Source organism: Coturnix japonica, chromosome 9 (assembly GCF_054131305.1).
Source record: "Coturnix japonica strain WE chromosome 9, WE-NBRP24, whole genome shotgun sequence".
Classification (NCBI taxonomy): domain Eukaryota; kingdom Metazoa; phylum Chordata; class Aves; order Galliformes; family Phasianidae; genus Coturnix; species Coturnix japonica.
The window spans coordinates 7,680,993-7,705,901 of NC_140671.1; the positions used below are offsets into that span (position 1 = coordinate 7,680,993).

Here is a 24,909-nt window from a genome sequence, read left to right on the forward strand (position 1 = left end):
TACGCTTTCATTAGAACAAACATTTTAGTAGCTACTTACTTGCAGCATCATTTTATCATAAAGACAACCAACATTTGTGTATTACCAGTTGTAGATTCATGTGCTCTTCTTCAACAAAGAATTAAATGTGCTCATAAAATACATACCTGCATAGGGGATACAGCAGCAGCTGGGGGTGTCTTCATGGGACTCGGACTCAGAGGAGTGCGAGGAATTGTGGCAGCAGCAGGACTTGGAACTGGAAGAAACACAGCAAGGAAACCATAAGGAGCACTGCCCCATTTTCAATGAACAAGCAGTCTGGCCGCATGTAGCAAATTCTCCATCTGTGTTTTAAACTCCTAATTTTACAAAATAGCATCTTTGAAAATTTCAGGTAGCAACTGCCTGCAAAACCATTTACAAGTCTGTCATCACATTCACTCCTCCACAGTCATATTCATTTTCTGTCTTGAATATCTCAGCCACAGTAAAAATATTTCTAAGTTTACTAAGAGGTGGACAAAGCTAAGGTGTAGGATGCTATTAAGCTGATAGATGTAAATGAGAGCATAACTAGTTCTCTGATCTCCAGGCAACCGAAGACACAGCAGCAGGCTCCTGTACAGACATCCCCCCTGTATCTGCTTTCTAGCTTTCAATTCAAGCCCCACAGCTAATGCAGACTTACTGTTGTGTAATACACTTTCTGAAATTTTGAATTAAATAAATACCAGGTTTAGAAACACATGAGAACAGAAATATTGAGCTGGCTGGTTAGTCATCTAATTCTATAACACCATGATTAGGCATAAATGCTGAGGAAGATAGATACCAGCTTAAAATATAAGGTGAAAAAAGATAGAAAGGCTTTGTTGTTTTACCAGACTTTGTCAAGAGAGCATTTTCTTGAAGAATAGATTAAAAAACCTTTTAAGTTAACTCCACAAAAATTAGAAAATGTAAATATCTATGAAAAACGAGAACACAAACTGAAATAAAACCATTTATAGAATCATCAAGTAATAGAGGAACTTTTATAACAAATTTTCAGGCATTAGGTATGCAGAAATAGATTAGTTGTGCATAATACACTTATTGCAATACTGATCATATAATCTACTTTCAGTCAAGCTTTTCTGCATCAAAAACTTAGTGATACTAACAAAAATGAAACTCAAGGTCGAAAGGCTTGTGGCACATAAAATATTTCCATTACCACTTCAAATGTAGTCAAATCTAAAATCCATTTCCCATTTTAGGGTAATTAATTAGACTCCTTATTCTGCTCATCTATAGAGGACAACAGCGGCTGTTTTCACAACCAGACTATTACCGTGAGGTCTATTGTCTCAATAGTGAAACCCTTTGCATTTCAGAAGTTACTCTTTATTTATTTCATGGTGAAACTGGTTGGAGCCTGTTTTGAACTTTTATTAGCACTGACTACAAGAACATAAGTTATAAAATGAAACAAGCCCAGTTCTAGCTATTACAGAGATTTAAGAATGCTTAATTCAGCACGTATGTTCACAGCTTAAGAGAAAGGCTGAAGTCAGTTGTGCTTCCAGCAACAATTATGTCATGTGAGTTTATGTGTTTCTAATATGAAGCAGCACTGAATCAAAGTGTCTAACACATGAATCACTTGCAATTTGACAGAGAACGAAAAAAAAGGATAAAAAAAAATGATGCTTGCCCTTAGCCACTGTGAAGAACCTGTCATGCAGTCTAATTTAGGTTGATTTTTTTCAGCTATCGCTTATAAATTATGATGGCACAATAGAACAACTTATCTGCGAATTAGCTAAGCCACTAGAGGTGTTCATGTCTACACATCCAAAATAATAACTTGGTACAGACTGCACTGGCTGCAGATAGTTACCTTGGGAGGCACTGTCAAAGGACTTGATGAGTGTTTTGACAGTCGGAGTTGGCTCTGAGGAGGTGGACGACCTGCGGCTCAGCCCCATTCCCTGTCTCAGAGCTGCCAAATCCCTCTCCACAGCATTCATGTAATTGTACACTCGCCCACGTTCCTCTTCCTGCCTGAAATCAATATGCAGCATGTTTAAGGCATTTAAAGCCACCTTAGCATACAAAGTGTTAAAACTGGAACATAAATTTGAAGACAAATTTAAATTAAAAAAAAAAAAAAAGAATTAGTCATTAACCCTGTTTTCTTTCCACTGTAATTTAGGAACAGATTATCATCCTACATTATCACTTTAAGTTCTCAGTATTAGTCAGCAAGACAGCTTAAGCAACAGACAAAAAGTCTATCAAATCAATACCCCACTTAGGGCTTAATTTCTACTAATTTCTGTTCCTCTCATATACACAAATACATACACATGCATATATGAATTGAAAATTTAAGGCTCAAAAATTTCACCATTTCACATGAAAATAATCAGCTCAGAGGGGGGATTTTTTTCTTGCCTGCATAAACAGAAAACAATTTAAATCAATTGTAACTAAGTAAGAATCTGTTCCTGGCACTGTTCTCTGTGCAGTATCCAAATAAGCTTTGAATCAAAATAAACAAGGATTTTAGAAGAGAATATTTATGGTGGTTATTGTATTCGGTATTACTGCTATGACAAGAAAAAGTTGTTTCAAATCATCTATTTTCTACAATTTCAATTAAAAGACAATCTGTTTTCTTCTTCATTTGATGTAACATACTTTCTCACCACCTCCCCTTCAATGCAGCATTTACACCACTTTCACTTCCTATCTCAACTGCCTCCTTTTTCGCTGTCTATAGTGAATCAAATGATAAAAGTTGGCTGTGTGTAGATAATTACTGAATATACTGACTGGAATCAGCAAGCCAATTCTACCTTCCAAAGTACAGCTGTAACTTCAAAGTTTGTGGAATTTTTTCCCCCCCAAGGAGTAATTGAATGATTACAATTTTTCTTGAAGTACATTAGTAATGTTCATTAGTTTAGAGCTCTTAGCTCAGACAAGGAGTCTTACACCCACCACTCACTGTCACCCGTCTGTTCTTCCTACCCCTCATTTCTTTACCATCAGGCTTTTCCCAAGTTCCATAGCCTACGCAGGAAGTAGGACTTGAGATAGGCACCATGTATCCTTTGCAGAGCTCATCCACATGACAAGAAAACTGTTTAACATATACACATCACAAATATCATTATTCTACTTGTAAGCTAAACCTCTGTTCAAATCCTTACAGACAATGCAGTCAGGATTCAAATGGTGCAGCTCAAGATGTCACTATTACATGTAAGTTTTGAGAACTTTAATACTTCTGGAAGATGTATGACTTGGTTTTGAAATAACTGCATCACACAATTCAACCTGGGACATATTATAATCTGAAATATTTTATCTAAAATCTTAATTTATATGAAGTGCCTCTAATTACTGCCAGAAATAATTGTGAGAGGAAAGAAAACAGTACAAGATGTATGCAGAAGGTTTCTTCTCAGGTAAAAGAACATCTGTATTTATCATAGCAAAAGCCCTGGCTACTAAGGGGAAGCATTCATGATGCACAGAAAAGTTGACACTGCTTATTTTCCATACTGAAGGAAGATGAATTAAGTCCAGACATTTGCTGGGAAAAAGTCCCCTTTGAGAAAAAAGTTTCTATCAAAGTGCCAAACTAAATATTCTTGGAGGAGGAGTATATAGAAAACAAATAACTTTTTCCATCTACATTTACCTATATTACTCCTGAAAGACTGCACAAGGCAACTTGTTTACAGTGAAAGGAAGAATTTACAGCTTCCAGAGTCTCGATAACACATACTGGATTTTCAAAATCCCCCCACAAGACAGACAATATTCCCATTGTCTCTTGCATACTTGCGTGACTTGATTTCCTCCAACTCCTTAGTGAGCTTCTCATTTTTTTCCTGAGCTTCGTGTAATCTTCGCTTAAGGTCTCCTATCTCTTCCTGGGCCTCCGACTTTATATCATTTGCTATAACCACCGCAGTCTGGAGATCAGCTTGGAACTGACGCCATTCTGCTGACTCCTCCTATAGCAAACAAAACATTAAACTGAAAGCAGCAGCAAGAATTTTGAAGTTAAAAAAAAAAAAAAAAAAGTTATGCATATTATTCATATTTTCCCCATGTTACTACAACAAACAATTTTCAGGAGCAATTAAAGGCACTCACCACTGGTACCGTGCATAGCTTAGCTTACAACTCACATTCAACAAGTTTTGCTAGAAATAACTTGAGAGAATGTTCATAGTATTGAAAATGTATGTATTAAACAATACATCAGCAGACATAGGAACACATTCTCCAAAGTACAACACCACATTTCTGGAATGCTGAGAGTTTTCCAGAATTAATTTTCAGTCTCAGTTAGTAAATATATATACTCCCCTGGGATGCCTTGCTCTCACCAGTAATTTTAATGGCATTGCATTTGATCATATTACTTTTTCCATAATTTATTGTGCTTTTCTGTTTTCAACCTACCCGGAGTCTCCTGTGAAGATTCTTTATCTCTCTTTCCATGTCATGCTTTTGGTCCTGAAGTTTTTTAACTGTATCTGGAATGAAAGTAAAATTCCCTGTAACACTGTAGCCAGGACTCTATTTACTTAAGAAACAGTAACTGAAACAACCTATAAATGTTTTTAAAACTTACTCAGAGAACACTTTGGTATAATCAAAGCCATCAGGAGAAAAATAGTATTACTAGAAATAATTTGGCAGAAAACCTCGATAGGTACCTGCTGCTCTATGACTGGTGAGGGAATAGCAAAAACAAACAATTCCTGTCACAACATTAAGATGACAAAGCAGTATAAAAGAGCAAATAAAAAAAGTATGTATTATTTTTATTTGATAGGTGGGCAAATTAACATGAAAAGATCCTAAAACGGGTGTCTTCAAATACATTAAACCTCCTGATTAATTTCCTCCTCTGCGACAAAGCAGCCAACAGAATACTGCTGTGCCTTCAGCAGGGATAAATTTCTACCTGAGTCCACAAGAATTTTACATTCTTGTCTATCAAGCTACTATTTGGAGTAGAAACAAGCTATGTTTACAGCAAAGGGACAAACAGTCAATGCAATTATGTTATGAAATAGATGGTTCCTCAATTCTGTCAGCAGCTGCACAAAAGGGTATGCAGGGTAATCAGCAGCAGCTCCTAACGTGGCGTCTGACAGGTTGGCTACAGCAATTATTATTCATTTGGTACTTTATTCAATACACAAGGACAGTGTGATTGATTACTCCATTCTTATAACTAAGCAACTAATGAAGAAGAACTTAAGCCTCTCGTTAGTGTGTCCCTTCACTGATCCTGGACTGGAAGACGTTTCATTTTTATAGCACTGTGTATTTCCAAAAGGTAGAACAGATAGGCCAACTGATTAACCATGTTGTAGAGCAGATTCACTGCCTCAACTTCTGCTGGAAAGAAACACTTCCAGCATGTACTGGCAGCAACCTTTTCACAAAGACTGAATGTGCATAATGCACACATTCATGGAGATAAATTGATACTGTAAGGTTTTGAGGGTCTCATTTCCCTAGATGTAACACCCTGAAGGATTCTGACCTGGTTATTAGGGCTCAGGAAAAACACTGAACCCATGATTTGCTCCAAATCAATGTTCTACCACTATCACCTTCTCCCCGAGGAAGCCTATCACTTCACTACTCCTTGTCTTCTGCCACATTCGTCTTCCTAACAGTAAAGATGAAGCTGTGGCAGACTAAATGGAAGACAGTAAGCATTTCAAAATGTTTAAATCAAGTGCAACAATGACTAAGTGCACATTTAAACCCATTTATGATATATACATTCAAAAGCCTCAGCTTTTAATGTTCTTACAAGAACATTAAAATTTTTCAGCCATGGAATTCTTTCTGGTTTCATCAGAAGAAATTCTTCAGCGCTGTCTCAACAGCTCCAACTCAAAAGCTTTAAATGCCACGGCTGATTTCTGTACAAGTATGATATAAACCTTAGTTGGTCTGAAACACTGATAACCTCTCTGGCTTGTGAAAGTTGAAACAGTAAAATTAGACAAGTATTTCTGTATGAATCTCATTCTTACAGGATTGCACAATTTAAGATACATCTGACTGATCTTTAAGTTTTGAAGACAGCCTTAACAGATAACGCCACTCAAACCACATGCTGCTGTTGCACTCAAGATTCTCCTATGTTTAGTTTGTCTGTATATAAAACCTGGTTGAGATAAAGTCAGCACTGAAATGGCAGCTTCAGGTGAAAGTTATACAAGTTGCTTCCACTCCCCACTGTTTTTTCCTTCATGCTAAAAACCACCATCAGCTAAAAAACAACAGCAGAACACCAACACAAATTTGCAAATTAGGTACCTTTTGGCTGGGATGGCAAGTATATAAGAGCTTTCAGTAGCACTTTGAAATGAATTCGAGTAGATGGTGGTCCTTTTAACAAGTAGTTCAAAGACTGTCCTTAAAAGTAAAATTTGTTCTACTACTAAAAGCAGTCTGCAGTTCATCTAAAAATAACCACAAACCAGAAACTAGAAATGCATCCAGAGCTAAGGTTGTATAATGCCATTGTTTTGGGCTTTTGTGAGATATGAAACGCACCATTAAGTTTTAGTATATTTATGCTTTGAAGTAAAACACAATGGTCTGAATATTCTGCAGTTACCATAAACAATACAGAGCATTTCATAGCAGTTGTTGGAAACAGTTACCTTTGCACAAACCTCAAATCCATCGAAGAGATTCAGAAAAACAGAACTGAAAAGAATTTGAAACTTTAGATAGACTGAGATAAGGGATCTCCCCTCTTACTGCTGAACTCCACTCTTCACATTGGCTCTGCAGGCCACAGAGCCAAGCAGTAACAACAGGCAGGGGGCAGCCACTGTTGTACAGCTGCTCTGGGTACCTTTCCTTGCTGCATCCTCACTGCCTCCCCCAGTCTTCTCTAAAATGTACAAATAATTAAAGACTAATGCTTGATTTATTTTCCCAATATTACATAGGAAAGGACAAAACATCATTTCTAACAAGCATGTTTGATAACTACTGTCAAGGTCCTTTTGAAAATGAGACAGTATTAAAAACTAACTCTGACTGCCCTACAGTAGAAGCACTCATTCACTGAATCACTGTATCACACTTCTGGCTCACCTAGTCTTGTACAAAATACGTACTGACTGAAATACTGATGGATGAAGAGAACTGATACATTTAACACTCATACCTTGCAGTAAGTGAAAGTTCAGCAAGTATTTTCAGGCATCAGAACACTGACAACCAACAAGTTAACCTACAAACATAGACTTTCTGCAAATCATGATACAAAATCCTCCATATCAATTCATCTGTTAACTGCTGGGAAGAACAGATTTATTTTTTCCCTCCCTTAGCAATGCTGATGACCGTGCCAGCTTGGTTACCTGACTACTGAAGCCTGTCTGAAGTGGCACACGAAAACTGGAGCACACACACCACCTAGCGCAAGGCTCTGCTGCTGCTCTCCTTCTCACCAACACCTTTGTGCCAGAGCTTGGCCCCACGCAGGCTGCTTCAGCTTGCTGTGCCTAGTGATAGCATGGAACTTAAGGGTTATTTCAGTATTTATTTTCCTGATTCAGTCCCGAATCACTATGGCTAAGTCTCCTTATTCCACTGGTGGCAAGTTCAGGTGACACTGGCTGTAGGCCCTGCCACACCTGGGCTGACTGCAAGAGCATATGTATGCTTTTAATCAATGACTTCAGAATTCCACTGTCCTTATCCAAGAGATCACTGTTTTTTCCAGGCACTTATATAATAACAGCTAAAATGTGATAATAATGTTCCAATAGCCGTGAAACATGTTTCATTGTATGATCCTTGAACTTTCCTAGAATTAGGAAAGCCTGCAATGAGGCATGCTCCAGGCAGTCAGGCCAGAGCATTGCGTGATCCTACATGACTTGTTAGTGCAGTGGCTCATCAACACTGAATGCAAACTCATCAGCTCATAAATGAAGCATCTTCCTCCTGATTGTAAAGTCTCTCTTCTCTGACTTCATTAAGAGATAATTTTCTGCCATTTAACACCTGCCACTTATTTGCTGTCTCACCATCACTCTCAGTCAGCCAGCAACTTTGTCATTAGGCAAGCTCTCATGTTCTCTGAAATTCTCCCATACTTGACACCAGGCAAATGAGAGATTACATAAACCTACAACACATCTCCACATTTGAAAGCACAGTATTTGTCCGGTAGAAAACCAGATCAGCCCACAGGTCTGATCAACATAGAGAGAATTGTGTAGAGTAAGATGTACTTTCCTATGACTTCAATACAAATTATTAACATTCTGCCTGTTACATGTTGCATGCACTCCCACAATTCTTCGTGTGCAATCCCTTCTTCTGTTCGCTAGATGTCACTCTCCAGATGCTCGTTTCCTCCAGAAGTGACCACACCAAACAGCCCAGCTGACTTTCCAGAACTATTTCTGCACATACAAGTAACAGACTACAGCGATTTTTGTTGAAAATCTCAGCACCAATAGAATTTTTTCCCACCAGCACGTTTAGCAGTTTAACAATTGCAGCTGTTTTCTGAGACTGCAGAAACATCCTTACAAAACGCCTGTCAAAATGACATGCCCTATTCCCAAGGCAGAAGCATCTAAAAATTAGAGCTGCCTTTTAATTAGGTATTACTAAGTAAACACCTAAATGGTTACTTGACGGTACGAATGGATTTCAGTTAAGACAAAGGGAAAAAACATAAGTAGAGAAGCGTTCATCTTTCACAGTGTTTGTTGTAAAATGACTTCAGGAACAACGTCAGAGCCACTGCCCATACACTTCAACTCCCATTCCTGGATGGGAATATGTTCCTTTGGCTTTGGCACAGAAAGAGGAGGAAAAAGAATAAAAAGCTTAAAGAATTTTGTGAAGTGAAACAGCAATTGTCTTGCAAGATAAGGAAACACTGCTTGGGGAAACTAAGTTGACATCCACATCTGAAAATACTGCTTTTCAGCTGAATAAGCAGTTTTGATTACTTAAACGACTATCTTTCCTTGATAGCAGATCAATTTAAAATATTTATTTACAGTGAAAAGGAATAATACTTTGGCTTTTCATTATCTTATTTAGAAGAGTAGACATTTTAATTCCCTAAGTAGCACGGAACATATAACAGCTTTCAGAAGGTGCAGCTGCCCAAGTTCTTGTTCAGATGGAGACTAATTGCTGAATTCCAATCTGTGGTAGGAATGCCCGAGCAGGGCTCAGGGTCAGAGGGGAAACAGACAGATAGGTGAGTGTACCGTAAATATGTAACCATAAAACAGTGGGACTGGAAAAGAAAACCTGGCTTTTTTTCCCCCCTAGCATTATAAGGGTGACTTGAACTCAGACAAATGAGAATATTTTCACTGTTTCAGTGTTCTGCTTAATAAGTTACACAAGCAACACACAACACTTACTCTCCAAATCAGATATGATGAGATTGTCATGAAGCTTCACAGCACGATGCTGCTCTACTTCATCCTCCAACTCAAAGATAGTTTCTTTCATGTCACTTCTCTCAGTTTCTTTCTCATCTAGTTCTGCCCGAAGTTTTTCTAGAGTCACATTAAGGTCTTCTATTTGTTTCTTGGCTTCTTCTTGGAATACTCTGTAGTCATCTTCAACCTGAGAATGAAACACCAGGTGTCACAACTAAACTGTATTCTTTTAAAGATAAACTTTCTGTTTTCCAGCTAACATACCTACAATATATTTTTGGAACCATAGGGAAGGGCAAGGGCCAAGAAGTTAAACATAAGCCTTTAAAACTGTAGATGCAACTACTTTTCTGTGTCAAACTGTTTTTCTCACAAATTGAATAAATGAGATTTCCTCAGCTACTCTATCAGCAGAATCCTGTATTCAGGGAAAGCAGTAAGAACCACAGTACTGAGGTTTCAAGAGCAACTGATGCAACTTAACATCTGGCTACTATGTACATAGGGGAAAAGTCTTTATCCTTTCTTTATCTTGCCATGAGAAATCCGCTCTTCCTCGTGCATCGATATTAATGCTTTCTGGTTCCTTAACCTAGTAGCAAGATTCATATTTGTGCATGTGATGTGTGTCAGCGATTTGAAGCAGTTCCCTGAAAAGTCTTAGAATCTACTGATCTGCTTAATTAAAAAAACACCTGACAGGGAAAGAAAAAGACAGTAGATCTCTTTTCAGGAACACCAAGACCATTTTATCCTGCCTCATGAAACTGCAGCTTAAATAACAAGCTGAGATCAGAGGCTCTTTAACATTCACTCCCATGCCCAACAGCAAAAAACAAGGTCATGGCTTAGGGCGGGTCAGCACAGGCACCAATTTTAATCCACAAAATGCCCTGCTTTAAATTACCTGTTTCAGTATTTATTTAAATATCACTACCCAACTTTAATTATTAAAATTTTACTTTACTTAAATCTCTAATTAGGATTAATTCTAACTGGCTATTGACCTTCAATTAACATATAGCTCAGACAACATGTTCAACAAACTTTCTTATCAGGAAGACTTACCTTCAAATAAATACTGTATAGGACATTTTTACTAGATAAATTAGTTTCATTAAAGTCACTATAGGTGGTCTAGAACTACAACATTTGTAACCAAAACACGATTAACACACAAGCTGCTCCTGGTTGGATCATTAGTAAAAACGTTCATGTATTTGCCATATTTAATAATTTTTTAAAAGCTTACATTTTCTTTTTTCATTCAAAACTAAAACCTTTAGCTAGCAAATTACATAGAACACCTCCCCCTACAGGGACAGGCTGAGAGAGCAGGGGCTGCTCAGACTCCTGGAGGACCTGACAGCAGGTTTACAGATATTTTCAATTTCTCTTAGAGTCTGTAAGAAGGAAGGGGCAACCTCTTTAGGGACTGACGTTACAGGACAAGAGGAGATGGTTTCAGACTAAAGGAGGGGAGATTTAGACTGGATATAAGGAAGAAGTTTTTCACAATACATGTGGTGAGACAGTAGCACAGGGTGCCCAGAGGAAGCAGAAGCCCCCATTCTTGAAGATATTCAAGGTCAGGCTGGATGGGGCTCTGAGCACCTGAACGAGCTGCAGAGGTCCCTGTTCACTACAGGGAATTTGCAGTAGATGACCTTATATGTCCCTTCCAACTCAAATGCCTTCCCTATAATTCTGTGATTATTATATATATTTTTAAAAAGCCTGCAGCACTTTCATAATAAAAGTGAAGAAAGCCACTGATCCTAACCTTACCACAATCCAATCAGCCTTGTAATTAATCCTCTATTTCTGAAAGAACTGCAATGACCAACAGTGAAAGGCTTGATATAGAGGTGATGTTAAAAACACAGCGAATGTAAACACTACCTTAGCAATGGCATCTTGCAATCGATTAGCATCATTACGAGTGTGTGCCAGCTCCTCTTGCAGACTGCTGGCCAGTGTCTCTGCTTTCTCCTTATCCAGCCTGACACTCTCCAGCAAATCTTGTATATCTGATTTGTCTCCAGAATTGTGTATTGAATACAACTCAGCCACCTTCTGCTTCTCATGCTCTAACTGAGCTTTCAGCCTGTTCATCTCTATCTGGTCACTGGCTACTGTGGCTTTGTACTCCTCTAAGGTTGATGCTATTGCTGTTTTGCTTTTCTGTTCTGACTCAATGATCCGTTCCATGTGGTGATTGCGTTCTTTCAATGCCCCTATCATTTCTTGGGCCTCCTTATTGTCTTGTTCTGCCATCTTCAAAGTGTTGCTCAAGTGCTGCTGAACACCTAACAGCTGCTCCCTCTCAAACCGAGCATTCTCTGCAAGGTCCATGTAACGCTGCTCCAACTCCATGTAGCGACCACTTTTCATATCTTCATCAATTACATAGGAAATATGGTGTTCATCTAAAAGAGACCGAAAATACTCTATCTGACGACTGAAATGTTCCAATTTATCACTTTGCTGGCACAAAGACTCCATTAGGATTACTTTTTCCTCTCCAAGTCTTTCATTTTCACTGTTTAGCTCTTGCGTTATTTGCTGCAGATCTGCAAGCTCTTGAAGTGTGGCTTGGAGCTCTTCTGCTGTGCTGTGCTGGTTCTCTTCCATCTGATGTATCCGCTCTGTCAAACAAGCTACAGATACTTCGCTCGTGTTGCCACTGCTTCCTTTTCTAGACCTTTCTATACTTGGTACGCCTTCAGACTCTGAAGATGACGGAGCATCTAAAGCATCATCACTCGATGTCAGTGGCTGATAAACTTCACTACACTCGCTATCTAAATTATCCATGGAATTACTATGTTGGTTGTCCATCAAAGTATGTTCATCCTGACTTAACAAATCTTCCATTGATCCAGGAGCAGAACCTTCCACAGAAGATGTTAGAGTTCCACCACCATCACTGTGGCTGCCAACTGTAATCTCTGGACTCAAAGACTGATAGCCAAAGAGTTTCTCAGAGTTGTCCAGCCTTTGCTCCAAAGAGAAGCCTAATGCATTTAGTCTGTCTTTTAACATTCGGTTTTCATTCTTCAGCTGGTTGAGCTCTTCTCGGATGGCAGTGTTTTGTTCCTGTAACTGTAGCAACGTAGATTCTACATCAGTTGGCTGATGGACAACAATGGCCTCTTTTTCTTCAGATTTTTCATCACCTTCAACTTGGTCTTCATTAAGTCCCAGCTGAGCACGCATGTCCCTTAGTTCATTTCTCAGATGCAAGATCTCCACATCTTTAGTTTTTGCTAACGTCAGAAGATCATTCACCTTTGCTTCCAATGCGGCTTTGTCACTGATCTGATTGTCTGACTTGGACTTGCTCATCCGAATATCCAATTCTGGATTGGTGCGACTGCGGGAACGTTTTGCCAGTACCGTATCATTGCTGCCCTGTCCAGTCAGAGGCAGTTTTTTACTCTGGCTCAAGCGGGAACGATCACGTATTCTCTCCCTAGAAGAGCTCGATTCTTTAGTTCCAGATGAAGTGCTACGCTTAGCTGTGGAACCTGTAGGGTTTTTGAAAGTTAGGGATACTCATTTAAAATACTGTATTTGCAACATAAGACTGAGCATTTTTTAGCCATACAATGGCTGATTTTCTAAACTACGCTGCCAAACACATCCCATAAAATAAATTTACTGTTAATGTTTAAATAAACCTACTTACGAGGTAAAGCAGCAGTATTTTATTTGATGCATGCTTTTCAACTGCTATGCTGCTGCAGTATTTGGAAACTCAAACCTTAGTTTAACCGTACCATTTACTTGTTTCTTTTTTCCTATATTTAAAAGCTTCTGACAAACTGTACAAATACAACAGCAGTACTTTCCTGCAAGTTCAAATTTCACTCCTTTTAGTAGTTTTGAATGCAAGCATTTAAGTGATGAATTATGTATTACGATTACGTAAAATATAAGGGTACTTTCTACTCTATTTTCATCACATTTCATAAAGGCATAGATGAATTATTGCTATTTTATTCCCAGATGATTTACAGCTTTGCAAGCATTACTGAATCTAAAACACAGTGAGGAAGGCGAGGTGTATTTTGCTTGAGAGTACATTACATAATTCCACTTTTCTGAACAGTTTGTGAAAGCTCTCTTACTTTTTTACTAAAAAAAAAACCCACATTGATTGTAGCAAGCAACCACATCTTAAAGTTTTAATGCTTGTGGATTGAACCTTTTAAAGACAAATTAAGCCATAACTCTCCAGATTAATTTCATGATCTAGTATTATATAGTAGAAACATAAGCAGTACTAAAAAAAATTAAAAGGAGCATCCTCCAAAAAGGCAATTACAGTATTACAAAATATGTAAAGAGGATCAAGGCCAAAGCACAGAAGGTATTCTATTTGACCACGGCCTTACCCACCACTTCCTTAGGCAGTCTGCATCTGCACTACATGGTAGGAAAATAAAATTCTACCCAATTATTGTCTTCAAGAATCAGAATATCCATCTACCTGCAACAGTTTTAGGTTTATTTTCCAGAGTGTTCATGGTTGTCCCTGTAGTTGAAGACACTGTTGATGCACACGTGCTCTTTTTTGCCTTGACACCATTGGTCATTGTCACTCCACCACCACTGGCCACCCCTGCTAAAAGGTCATCGTTGCTCTTAGTCTGAAAGAAAGGTAAGATACAGGTTACAGACACCTGGTTAACAAGTTTGCATAGCCAACGCTTCTTCTGTGAAAGATTCCATCAGTGTAACAAGTACGCATTTGACCAGTCCTGTCTCTGTGCAAGTATGCTGAAGCTTCACTGCATTGCACCATCCAGAGCAGGTGAGTTGAAAATGAACTTCAACTACTTACACACAAATGACCATAGAAACCAAGTCTCCTCTCTCCCAGAAGAGGAAATAATCAACATTTTTAAACTAAAGTGGGGAAAAATAATAACAATAATTATAAAAAAATCACAGGGAAGTGTAAAAAGAAGAAATTACAATGAAGTGTATTTTTTCTCAATTTTGATGGAAAGGTTCCCCAAGTATGAAAATAAACCAACAAATACTAGGAAGTTTGCATAATGTTCCTCAAGAGAACATGATCAAGCATTTTCTGTTGGACAAATTCTGAACAAAAATGAAACCTAACAACAATAAAAACCAATCCAAGACAAATAAAATACCATTTCTAGCTTAAAATGCTAAGCCACAAACCACTAGAGATAGTACCAAAAGGGGGGGAAAAAGCCACCTTCACCATATATCCCTGCCTTGTTTTCATACTCCTTCCTGGGCACTCTCAGAGACAGGACATTTGTTTCATGCACTTTGTCTGACCTCTTAACAGGTCAGACAAAGTGAAGCTACTGTTAGCCACAACAGCTGCCTGGAATGTGACAAGAGTAAGCACAAGGATCTCAAGAGCCAGATTCCCAAATACAGAATCCATCTTCCAGAGTAAAGCAACATCTAAAAATACTAAGTACCCAAGTATGAATTGGCAGACAGTACCACTCTTTAAAATGCAATTTGTCAAATGGAGAAACAATCGTAATAGGCTGAATATTCTTCCTATTATAAGGACCAAAAATAAATTAAAAGGTTAACAGCATCCCCTGAGTAACTGTAATATTCAGTTAGGTAACACATTTGAAGTCTCAACCAACATTCCTAGCCAGGTGCTCTATATCATGACTTAGAATTCTGCAGATTTGTAACCTCTGTACCACATACATATCCATGTTAAATAGTGGAAGCCAGACACAATGATTTTATACATTATGAATGAATTTACATATGCTTAGTTAAAACCAATATTCTACCTCGCTCTATTACAAAGCTTCTTTTTGCAGCTGAGAATTTGATGACAGCTAACAACACTTATAACAATGATTCTACCATGTCTGACATGAGTCAGACAAACTATTAGCTCTTGGCATTTGTACCTTGCTAAGAGAGAAGAGAAATTAGATTAAGCTTTTAAGCACTTGTAGCACATGTTATCAAGCCAAATAGGTCAAGACGTGACTCAGCTTGAAGGAAGAGCACTAGGTTAAATGACATTAGTCATCTCCAGCCCTTGCTGAACAAAGGAATTTCAGCCAGCCATTCTCCCTCTGACTTACCCATGCACTATTTCCAGGATGGGTTGGAAGGCACTGCCTCCTCTGCAGCCAATTAGTAAACAGTTTAGAGAAACTGTAACGCTACACTGTTGGCAGGGAAAACTATTTAGCAAAGCCTTGGAAAAATTACAAAGCAGCAGCTCTCTTCTGAATGCTCCCTATCAGGGACCACACTTGACTCAAAAAATCAAAGTATTTTTACAGTATATATTTTTATTGGAACTGAAATTAACGTTGTATGCTTATTAAACAGTGTTCTCAAGGAAAAAAATCTCCCATTTACTGGAAATGTTGCATCCTTGTTAGCAATAAAAACCCTTCTTTAAAAACTGAAAGATAAGAAAATCAAATAATTATAAGTGTCAATGCAACACAATTCACATTCCATTTTCCCCCACAACCTTATTTCTTTCAGTGCAATGAAACCTGAATTACTGCCTCTAGAATTCATTTCACATTAGTTTCCCAACATGCGTAATCTATTTACTGCACCTCATTCAAATCCTTTTTTTATCTATCTACATAATTATTCCTACATGGATTTCTTTGATGCTCACTGTTGCTGCATTGAAGTACTTCCAATACTTAACTTCACAACAATCTGTAATTAAGTTATTGCATTTTGCAAACAGATCATTGAAGCCCAGACACAGGAATACTGAAGATACATTCTGATTTTTAAAATTCAAATGTTAGGTCTCACTGCTCGGACTTTACAGGGACACTGGATTTTTGCAATTCATTTGCACCAAGAGCAGCCAATGTCTAATTACAGCTGTGTTTGTTAACATGATTGAAAGCTCACTGGCTGAAGAAGTAAAATAAAGCTTATCTTAAAAAAAGGAACACAATGCTGTTTGCAAAAATATTTCTTGACAGATTACAAAGCAAAGGTGGGTAGCTATTAGCTGTCTGTTGTAATAGCGTGTATACACAGGTGGGAAAGTGGTGGATGTTCACCAAAGTCCTGGGCACAGCAGGAACCAAAACCTCACCTGAAAGGGTTTCTGAAACAGTTGGTCGATGGCACACAGGCACCCTGCAGCAGACAGACCAACCTCCAGAACAGCATTCAGCTATACTGAAGGGTGGGTCTCCCATTTTCTTCCTGCACTCCCTGTCTAAACACTTTGAAAAAGACAAAACCATGGAACAATGCATGATTAAGGACCCCCTACCTCTCACCCAAAGCAAGGCACCACCCTACAGCTGTGTCATGAAGGAGACAGAAAAAAGCACTACTAGAATTAGAAAGCCATTTTCAACTGCACTACTGATTAAGTAACGTGCCTGTTCATTTCTATTCCTTAGTATCTGCCTTTTAAAAACCAACCCAAAGGTTTTCAGATCTATATGCACACTTATTTTGTGGACTGCATAAGTCAGTAAGCTGCTGCAACCAAAGCTATCTCGTGCCAGCCATGTTTGTTTTGTTTTCAAGGAATATTAGATGAAACTTACCAAATGCACACAAATATACCATGTCTAAGAAAAGATCCTGAAAACTACTTTAATGAAAGCCATATGCCAAAAACTTAACTGATGAGGTCAAATGTAAGACCACACAAAATAAACTGTTGATATTTCTTTCAAATCAGAAATTACACAGGTGATTTGATAGCAATCCTAAGTCCAAAAATACAAGCAACTAACTTTTTGTCTGAGTATGGAACACTCAGAGAAGATAAAATAAGAAAAAGTCATTAAGTCACACAGCTGGCACAGCAGCAGCTTGACAAGGAGGAGACACCCAACTGCATGAGTAAGCCTGGCTGTAACATAAAGCTGAGATAAATCGCAGTAATTATAGGGAAATTTTTCATTGTACCTCAAACAGACAATTGTCAAATTCTAATCCAACACCCAAACATAGCCAGAAGTGTTACTAAAGTAAGAAGTAAAATTGTGAAAGCAGACTGGCTCAGATTTCTTTAGAGTTAGATCATCTTCCTCCTTTACCTCACTGAGAGGTATCGCCTCAGAAACTTGATCAGTAAACTACAAAGGGGTTTTGTTTCTGTATTCTTTGAGAGGTTTCTAGAAATGCAAAATGAGAAGCGTCGACAATCATCAAAAGATTATTTCAAGTTAGGAAAAATGGAGTGGTGGGAGTAAAAGGGGCACACGGAGAAAAATCTACATGAAAGCCAGCTTGGCAGTTCATTGCAGAAGTACTAACTGTTATACAGTAACAGAGAAAAAACGAGAGCAAGACAGACTTTGGCAATTCTGCAAAGTTATTACAGAGTGACTTCAACTACTACAATTTCTTAATTCTACATCTTGCCAGCTACGTACACAGCCTCTCTCATTGCCTGTAGGCAGCACAGATTCAGGTCCCAGCTGCACACACCAGCCCTTATCCTCAGCATGCTTCTCTGCTGCAGGGCAGCTGCAGAAATGCTGTAGCTCATCACACTGGGCTGCAGACAGGCAGCAGGAGGGGAGCCCAGCCACATCTCCACCAGGACAAGGAGGCAGAGAGGGCAGGCTCATAACATCAGTCCAGCCTTGGCGTGCTCTCAGGTCAAAAATTCTGCACCAGCAGAAATTGCTAAGTCCTATTTCTTGGTTGTTGAAAAGTCTATGATCCTAAACCCAATAATAAATGAGAGAACCTCTACCTTTGAACTTGTTCTAGGAGCAAGAATTGACTTGTGCATGTTCAGCTCAAGCAGTAGTTCACACAAAAGGAAAGGTCAAAACAGCCAGAAGAATGCAGCTGTGCTGACCTGACATCAACCACCACTATTAAAAAGTTTCTGGTGTTAGGTACCTCATTAGTTCTTGTTTCACAATGGTGCATAGCTCTCTTCAAATCCCATCAGTCACTGACACAACATTCAAGCACGACACATGACACTACTAATAACACTCATTCCAATGCAACTTCCACTTCGCTTCTTTTGCAGAACAACCAAATTCTGCAAAATATAATGCCTTCCATCCCACCACCAACTGCAGTGTGAAAATAAAGCACAAACACCCCATCACCCTGCCCGGCGCTGTATAACCACCTCAATTCCCTTCACTGCCCTGCAAAACAAACCTCTAGTTGCATTGTAAAATACTACACTTCTAAAGCTTTCTTGTCAAAAAGTGAAATAGAAAGTTGTCATAGCTTTTACCTTCAAAAGAGATGCTGACGTCCCAGGTTTGGAGAGTTTTGTTACTGCAGACAGTGAGGAGCCACTTTCCGGTTTGGTTTTTTCAGTTGTTTGAATCTTATTTACTCCAGGCACTTTGGGCACTGAGCCAACACTCCTGCTTGCTTTCTTCATTCTGGGCTGTCTGTTTATGATGCATTTACAAACAAATCTGCAAACAGAAAGAAGTCTTCAGCACAAAATACAAATAAAAAGCAACTTTTTTTTTTTGTAACACTCCATTTAAGAGCGGAAATCCAGAACAGCACTAAAAACCACAAACCAGAGCCAAACAGCAGATATAAATGGGACTGACCATATGGGACTGTCTCATACATATGGGACCGACCTACAGGTTTTATGCTTTTATAAAAAGGATTGAGTTTATTTTTTTTTTTCCATGAGTTCCTACAGCTCCACTCCAAGTTTTATTTTTTCCAGTTCCCTTTCCACAAATGGCACTGAACCAAAGATACTTTATAAGTGACCCACATTACTGAGTTTGCTCATTAGCTAGCAAAAGAAAGGCTTATTAGGGCTGTAGTGTTCTTCAGTTCTGACTGTGGGAAAGAAAATACCGTGGGAGCATGAAGGCAACAGACTGACTCTCGGCAACAGTGGATCTGAGAAAAGATTAGCCTGGTAACTGAAGTACTGAAGAGTATCAGCAGTTGCAGAGAAAATAGGCTTATATAACAAGTCAGAGAAGTTGAAAAATTCAGATTCCTTGAAGCCAGTTATTATTAAAAGTCATGTTAATAAAGATGTGGGATTTCAAGTGTCTTGAATTTAACGTTTCATACTGCCACATGATTATGATGACTGTCTCCAAGAAGTAACCCAGCACGCTCTGCCATGGGACACCTGAGCACCTCCTCACCTTTTAGCTCTCTCTAACAGCAGACAGCTGTCAGACCTGTAGCCCAGCCACAGAAAACCAAGCTGACTTCGCACAATCGTGGAGCAGATGCAGCAGACAGCTGCACTGCCAACTCCAGCACACAGCCACAGGAAAGGCACAAGAGATGACAGCTTGGTGCAGGGACACAAGAAGGACCGGACATGTCATGCTCATCCTCTCTCTTGCTGGAGCAGGACAGCTGGTAACTGCCTTCCTCATCCTGCCTGAGCCAGCAGACAGAGGAGAGAACACCCCTGTTCCCCTTCAAACCTCCCAGGCTGGATGGAGCAAGCGCTCTGCTCCACCTGAGCTCAGTATCCCACAGCCAGTTACAAACACAAAGCCCATTGAGTTCTCCCCATCTCTTCCGAAGCGAAGCACTGTAGAGGCTCAAAAAGTAGATGGGTAAATGAGCGCAAAAGAAGTGCTATAGAAAACATATCAGAAGCAACGTGTTACACTACCAAAGTGATGCTGAACATTGAGCGCACACTCCTCCAGCCCAGCACCACTCCTGCACACGAGCACATTCCAACTCTGACCTCCCTCAAAGTCAGTAAAACTCCCAAAGCTTTACATCTTCAGATCCCCCAGCACCATCAACACAAAGTCTCATTTTAAGACTCTGAAAATATTTGTTTACAGCTTCCAGACTCTTGAACTCTGGCATGAACAGACACACAAAACTTTGTCCGCTGCTGCAGTTTCACCATCAGAATGTCAGCAATGCAGCAGCACTGCCATGCTGCTACCAGGAACCAGAACACCCGCGCAGAGCAATACATCACTGCTCCTATGAAAAACACAACAAAGCCCAAACTAGAAAAGCCCCAACTAGAGAAGCCCCATGAAGGTGAAGTGCTCGCTGTACACTAATACCTCCCCAGAAGGTGATGTTTATAGGTAGGGCCATGCTGCCACGCTCACACTTGTTGCCTTTTCCATGTTTGTGAGCCACTTACACATGGTTTTGATCTTATTCCACTGAAAATCAGAACTGAAAAGAACAAAGAGAACAGAGAGCACAAAAAGAAAATGGTGCAAAACCAGTTCCATTACAAATGATATTTGTAAAGTTCTTACTGACTACAAGTGCACCCATAGCACACTTGAGAAGCAATAAAACCTCTATTCTTGCAATATTTGCTTCAACCGTGGTGATTTCAATAAGTGAAAATAAAGCTGTGTAAGCTTAACACGCAACACAACATAATTCAGGTAAGAGCTAAAATAACATTTCATCATGCTTTTAAAGAGCAAACACTGCATACAGGACTATAGTTAATGACTTACCACAGGGAGAAAGAAGTTACCAAAGCCTTCCCTCCCCTAACACAGCCCCTCCAACCTCAGAAAACCCAAAGCAAAGAGCAGAGAGGAGCTCAGCACTAACAGCAGAACACAGCCTGCATCCCCACCTGAGCTGCTCATGGGAGTGCCCCCAGCACACAGCCAACAGGTTACTGACCCACCGGCAGGGTCCGAGGCATTACTAAAGCTGTTTGATTAACACTAGCATTACAGTATCAAGTACAGCATTAATAGGGATGGAAAAACGCCCAAACAAGCCCCAGCTATCAGACACAAAAACCACATTCCTGACATGCAATGCAAGTGATGCCTCCAACCTGTATCCCCTCCCAGAGCTCTCTCTCTCAGCAGCACACATGGCTCAGGACACAACAGCAGATCCAGCCGGGGTGCAACACTGGCAGTGTACGGGACCAACCTGGTGATATGTACAGCTGGAAACACAGCACCATAAATAATAATTTGAAAGCACTCTGCCCAATAACAGAGCGCTGCTCCTTGCTGCAGGCCGAGCTGATGCACCCAGTCTGGTGCACCCACAGCCTTCACAGACCTGAACGCTGCAAGCAGGGGAGATTACTTATCTTACCTTTCTTCATATGCTTCTTCATGCAAATCCTGCTGTCAGAGAGGCAAGGCTTAATTAGAACAGAAAGCAGTTTCCTGGGCCTGTAAGGCAAGAGGGCATCCAGCCGCAAACAAGGCACCAGCTGTCTGCTGCTTGCTGAAGATAACTCATCGAGGAGTACATTGTTTCACCTATTAATGTCTTGCAATAAAATCTGTTAAATAGTATCAGAATGCCTCTCAAGAGTTACTTAAAAGTAAAGAGAAGAGATCCCTCACATTTGAGGGCACTGAGCCTTTTTGGAAGCACTTATGAAAAAAGCAGATGCCCAAAACGCAGAAGGAAATGGCTATCTTCAAACTGAGCCTTGCACTCGGTATGCTCACTGTCTGTGTACAAATTCCTTGGATTTGATGTACATAGGCTGACGACTTCTGCCCAAACAAGCAGGGAACGACATTTTTAGGCCACTCAGACAGTCCCAAAAGGCAGAAAAGGAAAGATTATGCAATACAACCCCTCTAGCCTCCTGTAAAATACACATCAGAATCTCTTCAAGTCTCTGCAGGCAAGAGAGTATAACTACCATCAACTCCACGTCTGGAACATTAAATAAGCTACCAGAGCAGAGACTGCTGCCTCCATAGCACGCACTGCTCACACCCCCGGCCCACAAAGCTGCACAGCACAGCAGTCAGATGGAGGCATGTTCTGAACTGATCAACACCGCTCTGAACAACTTCAGTGCTTTGATTCGCAGCTTCACAGCGTTTAGAAGTGAAATGAGTAAAAGCAATTCCAGGAATTACTGAGAAAGTAACACAAAACCATCAAGCAAACGCAGAGCTCAGCAAATCCGTCTCTCCTGCCCACCCACATGTCAGTTGGTACGTGCTGTTCCCCAGCCTCAACCTACGGGCTGCATTCGGACACAAAGGAGCCCCAGTGAGTGGAAAACATAAGATCAAAGGCACTTCACACTCCACATCGCCTGGGGAAGGTGATGAACAGCCCATGGGATCCCAAATGTCACAGACTGGGCAGAGCGGGGCTACCTGCGAACCACCACTGCTGCACAAACAGCCAAAGCCAAGTTCCAGCGTGACAAACTGTTCTGTTAATGCAGCATTGATATTGGTGTTCTTCTTTTGGAACCAATGGGATGAAAGAACAGAGCTTTGGACAAGAAATGGCCGTTGTGCACCTCCATTCCTCTACTCCTTGTTTGGAGAAAACAGCAGAGCTCCCACTGCTCTGAGCAACGTGCAACCGTTGCAATGCTTCACATTCCAGACAAGTGACAGGAGCAGCTACATTGCTCCTAACTCACGGGCTGTGCCCTAAAAAAGCCTTTTCATAAGAAAATTAAATAACGCCTTGTTTCCAAGCTTCTACTTTAAACAGAAGTTATTTCAAACCACTGCTGAGGACAGAGGAAAACAAGCATCCATAAGACGGGCTCGGCTGCCCCTCCCAGCACAGACTACAAGCAGCACCTGGGGAAGCTCTTTTGGCAGCTCTGCCAAGCAGAACAACGGCCCCAGGGATGGTGACCTCAGCAGCCCCGGGACAGCTGTGCCACTGCATCACTGCTCCCTCAGAGAAGAAACTGATTCCAATACCTGACCTGAACCTGTTCTGCTGCACAGTGCGGCCATCACCTCTCATCCTATTGCTGTTCCCTGGGAGCAGAGGCTGACCTCCACCTCACCACCACCTCCTTTCAGGGTGTTGTAGAGAGTGATAGAGTTACCCTTCAGCCCCCTCTCCTCCACTCTGCGCCTCTTAGTAAAATCCACACTTGCATCCAACTTTTATACTATGCACACAGAGATTATACAGTACAGACCTATTTCCTGGGTCGTCGTTAAAACTCTGTGGCAGAGTTTAAAGGTTTAAGCAGACTTGGCAGAAGAATCAACCTTCTCTACAAAGCTCTCAGGTTAGTACTGTATTAGAAGAGAAGCAGTGTTTTGGCCCTGCAAGCTTTCTGGGTTAAAAATAAAAGCAAAAGTATTACACCACAAATTTCTTGGCCAGAGGACTGGCCATCTTAAACTGCAATCAGCGAGTGGTAGGTGGTAGGTAACTCTGTGATCCCATCGTCACCCACCAGCTGTCACATGGAGCTCTGTAGTAACTGTTATTGCACAAGCCCATCACCCTCCGGCTACAAAGGTGTATTTATAACCACGTAACCTTAAGCACATATTCTATTATTTAACCCACACTTGGCAGGACAGCTTCCTTTCGTTTCAGCTCAGCAGTAACACCTCATGGCACTCCTATACCCTATATACTCCTATATACGGGACAGGCTGCAACACTGAGCAGCAGTGGCCTTTTCCTGGTCTCCACTCAACTCTGCCAGCTGAACTCCACTACCAGCAGCTGCACAAAGCCTTTAGCAGCATGAGGCTGACAGGAAGAGGAATAAGGTCAGTATGATGGCTCCCATTAGAAGAAGGGGGACAGGGAATGCAAGTAGACAATCAGTGTGCTGCCTGAGGAGCTAGGGAAGTGCTTTCCAACATAAGAGTGGACAGGTCAAACCTGTAAGTGAATAAATTCAACCAAACCAAATCCCCAAGGCCCGCTTCCTGCTTTCAACTTGGTTATGACTATCAGTCTGTTCTTATCAGATGCTGATTCACACATCCTCAACTAGAGGACTAATGCCACCTGCATTTCTGCTGCTGGGAGACACCTGAGCGCTCCCTGTGTCCACTCCATCGCTGACCTGGCCCAACAGCATTCCTGAAGGGCTGCACCAATGAGAAAATCCACCACCTCCATCCCAGCCCCAGGGCTCACACCTGGATTCCCAGCATAGGATGTCCCAGTTCTGCTCACAGCTGGGCCGAGCAAATGGCATAGGTGGGAATTGCCCACCTGTAAACCAGTCCTGCTGGGGCTGGGGGAGGGAAATGCCTTCTGGGGATTGCTTAAGCCAGTTGTGAAAATCATTTAATTGTACCCTGCCACCAAAAGAGACAGTCCCACCCCTTCCTCAGTCCTCTCCCTTGTTTCAGTTCTAGAGATCATAGCTCGTTTTCTGATGAGTTAGTTTTTTTCATCAGATCTGACTCACCTTATAATTACCAGGCACTACGCAGCGCAGCAGGCCATGGAACTGGGAATGATAGGAAGGCTCCCACCATAGGGCACTGCCCAACACCAGCCTGAGCTTAGGGCAAAACAACATGGCAGAGCTGCCACCCTGCTGGGAGCAGCCCCATGCTGGTGCCCCACCAGCACCACTCTGCAGGGCCACATCAGCTGGACAATGAAACTCATGAGCTCTGTAAGCAATCTGAAGATAGAATGCAGCGGCTGCTAGTGGGGCTGAAGATCAGCTCTGTATTTATCTTGGTTTTAGAACCTTAAGGCTTGGCAGACAGAGATGAGACAGAGCTGCATG

At 40.7% G+C, this 24,909-nt stretch overlaps 1 protein-coding gene across 3 annotated transcripts in view; it reads right to left on the minus strand.

Moving 5' to 3' along the window:
* SPECC1L (sperm antigen with calponin homology and coiled-coil domains 1 like) overlaps positions 1–24,909 on the minus strand; it is a 51,400-nt gene that overhangs the window by 23,860 nt on the left and 2,631 nt on the right. Inside the window, exons 1-9 of one of the 3 annotated variants that reach the window (XM_085509512.1) lie at positions 21,510–22,229; positions 18,691–18,880; positions 13,948–14,107; positions 11,355–12,982; positions 9,432–9,639; positions 4,450–4,523; positions 3,820–3,995; positions 1,865–2,028; positions 147–238 (exon numbers count right to left, since the gene is read on the minus strand). In XM_085509512.1, coding sequence (XP_085365638.1) covers positions 147–238; positions 1,865–2,028; positions 3,820–3,995; positions 4,450–4,523; positions 9,432–9,639; positions 11,355–12,982; positions 13,948–14,107; positions 18,691–18,843 — 2,655 coding nt within the window. In that variant the 5' untranslated portion in view covers positions 18,844–18,880; positions 21,510–22,229. Of the gene's footprint in view, positions 1–146; positions 239–1,864; positions 2,029–3,819; positions 3,996–4,449; positions 4,524–9,431; positions 9,640–11,354; positions 12,983–13,947; positions 14,108–18,690; positions 18,881–19,024; positions 19,078–21,509; positions 22,230–24,909 lie in introns of those variants that run through there. The other 2 variants (XM_085509513.1, XM_015878185.2) reach the window with 2 other exon arrangements.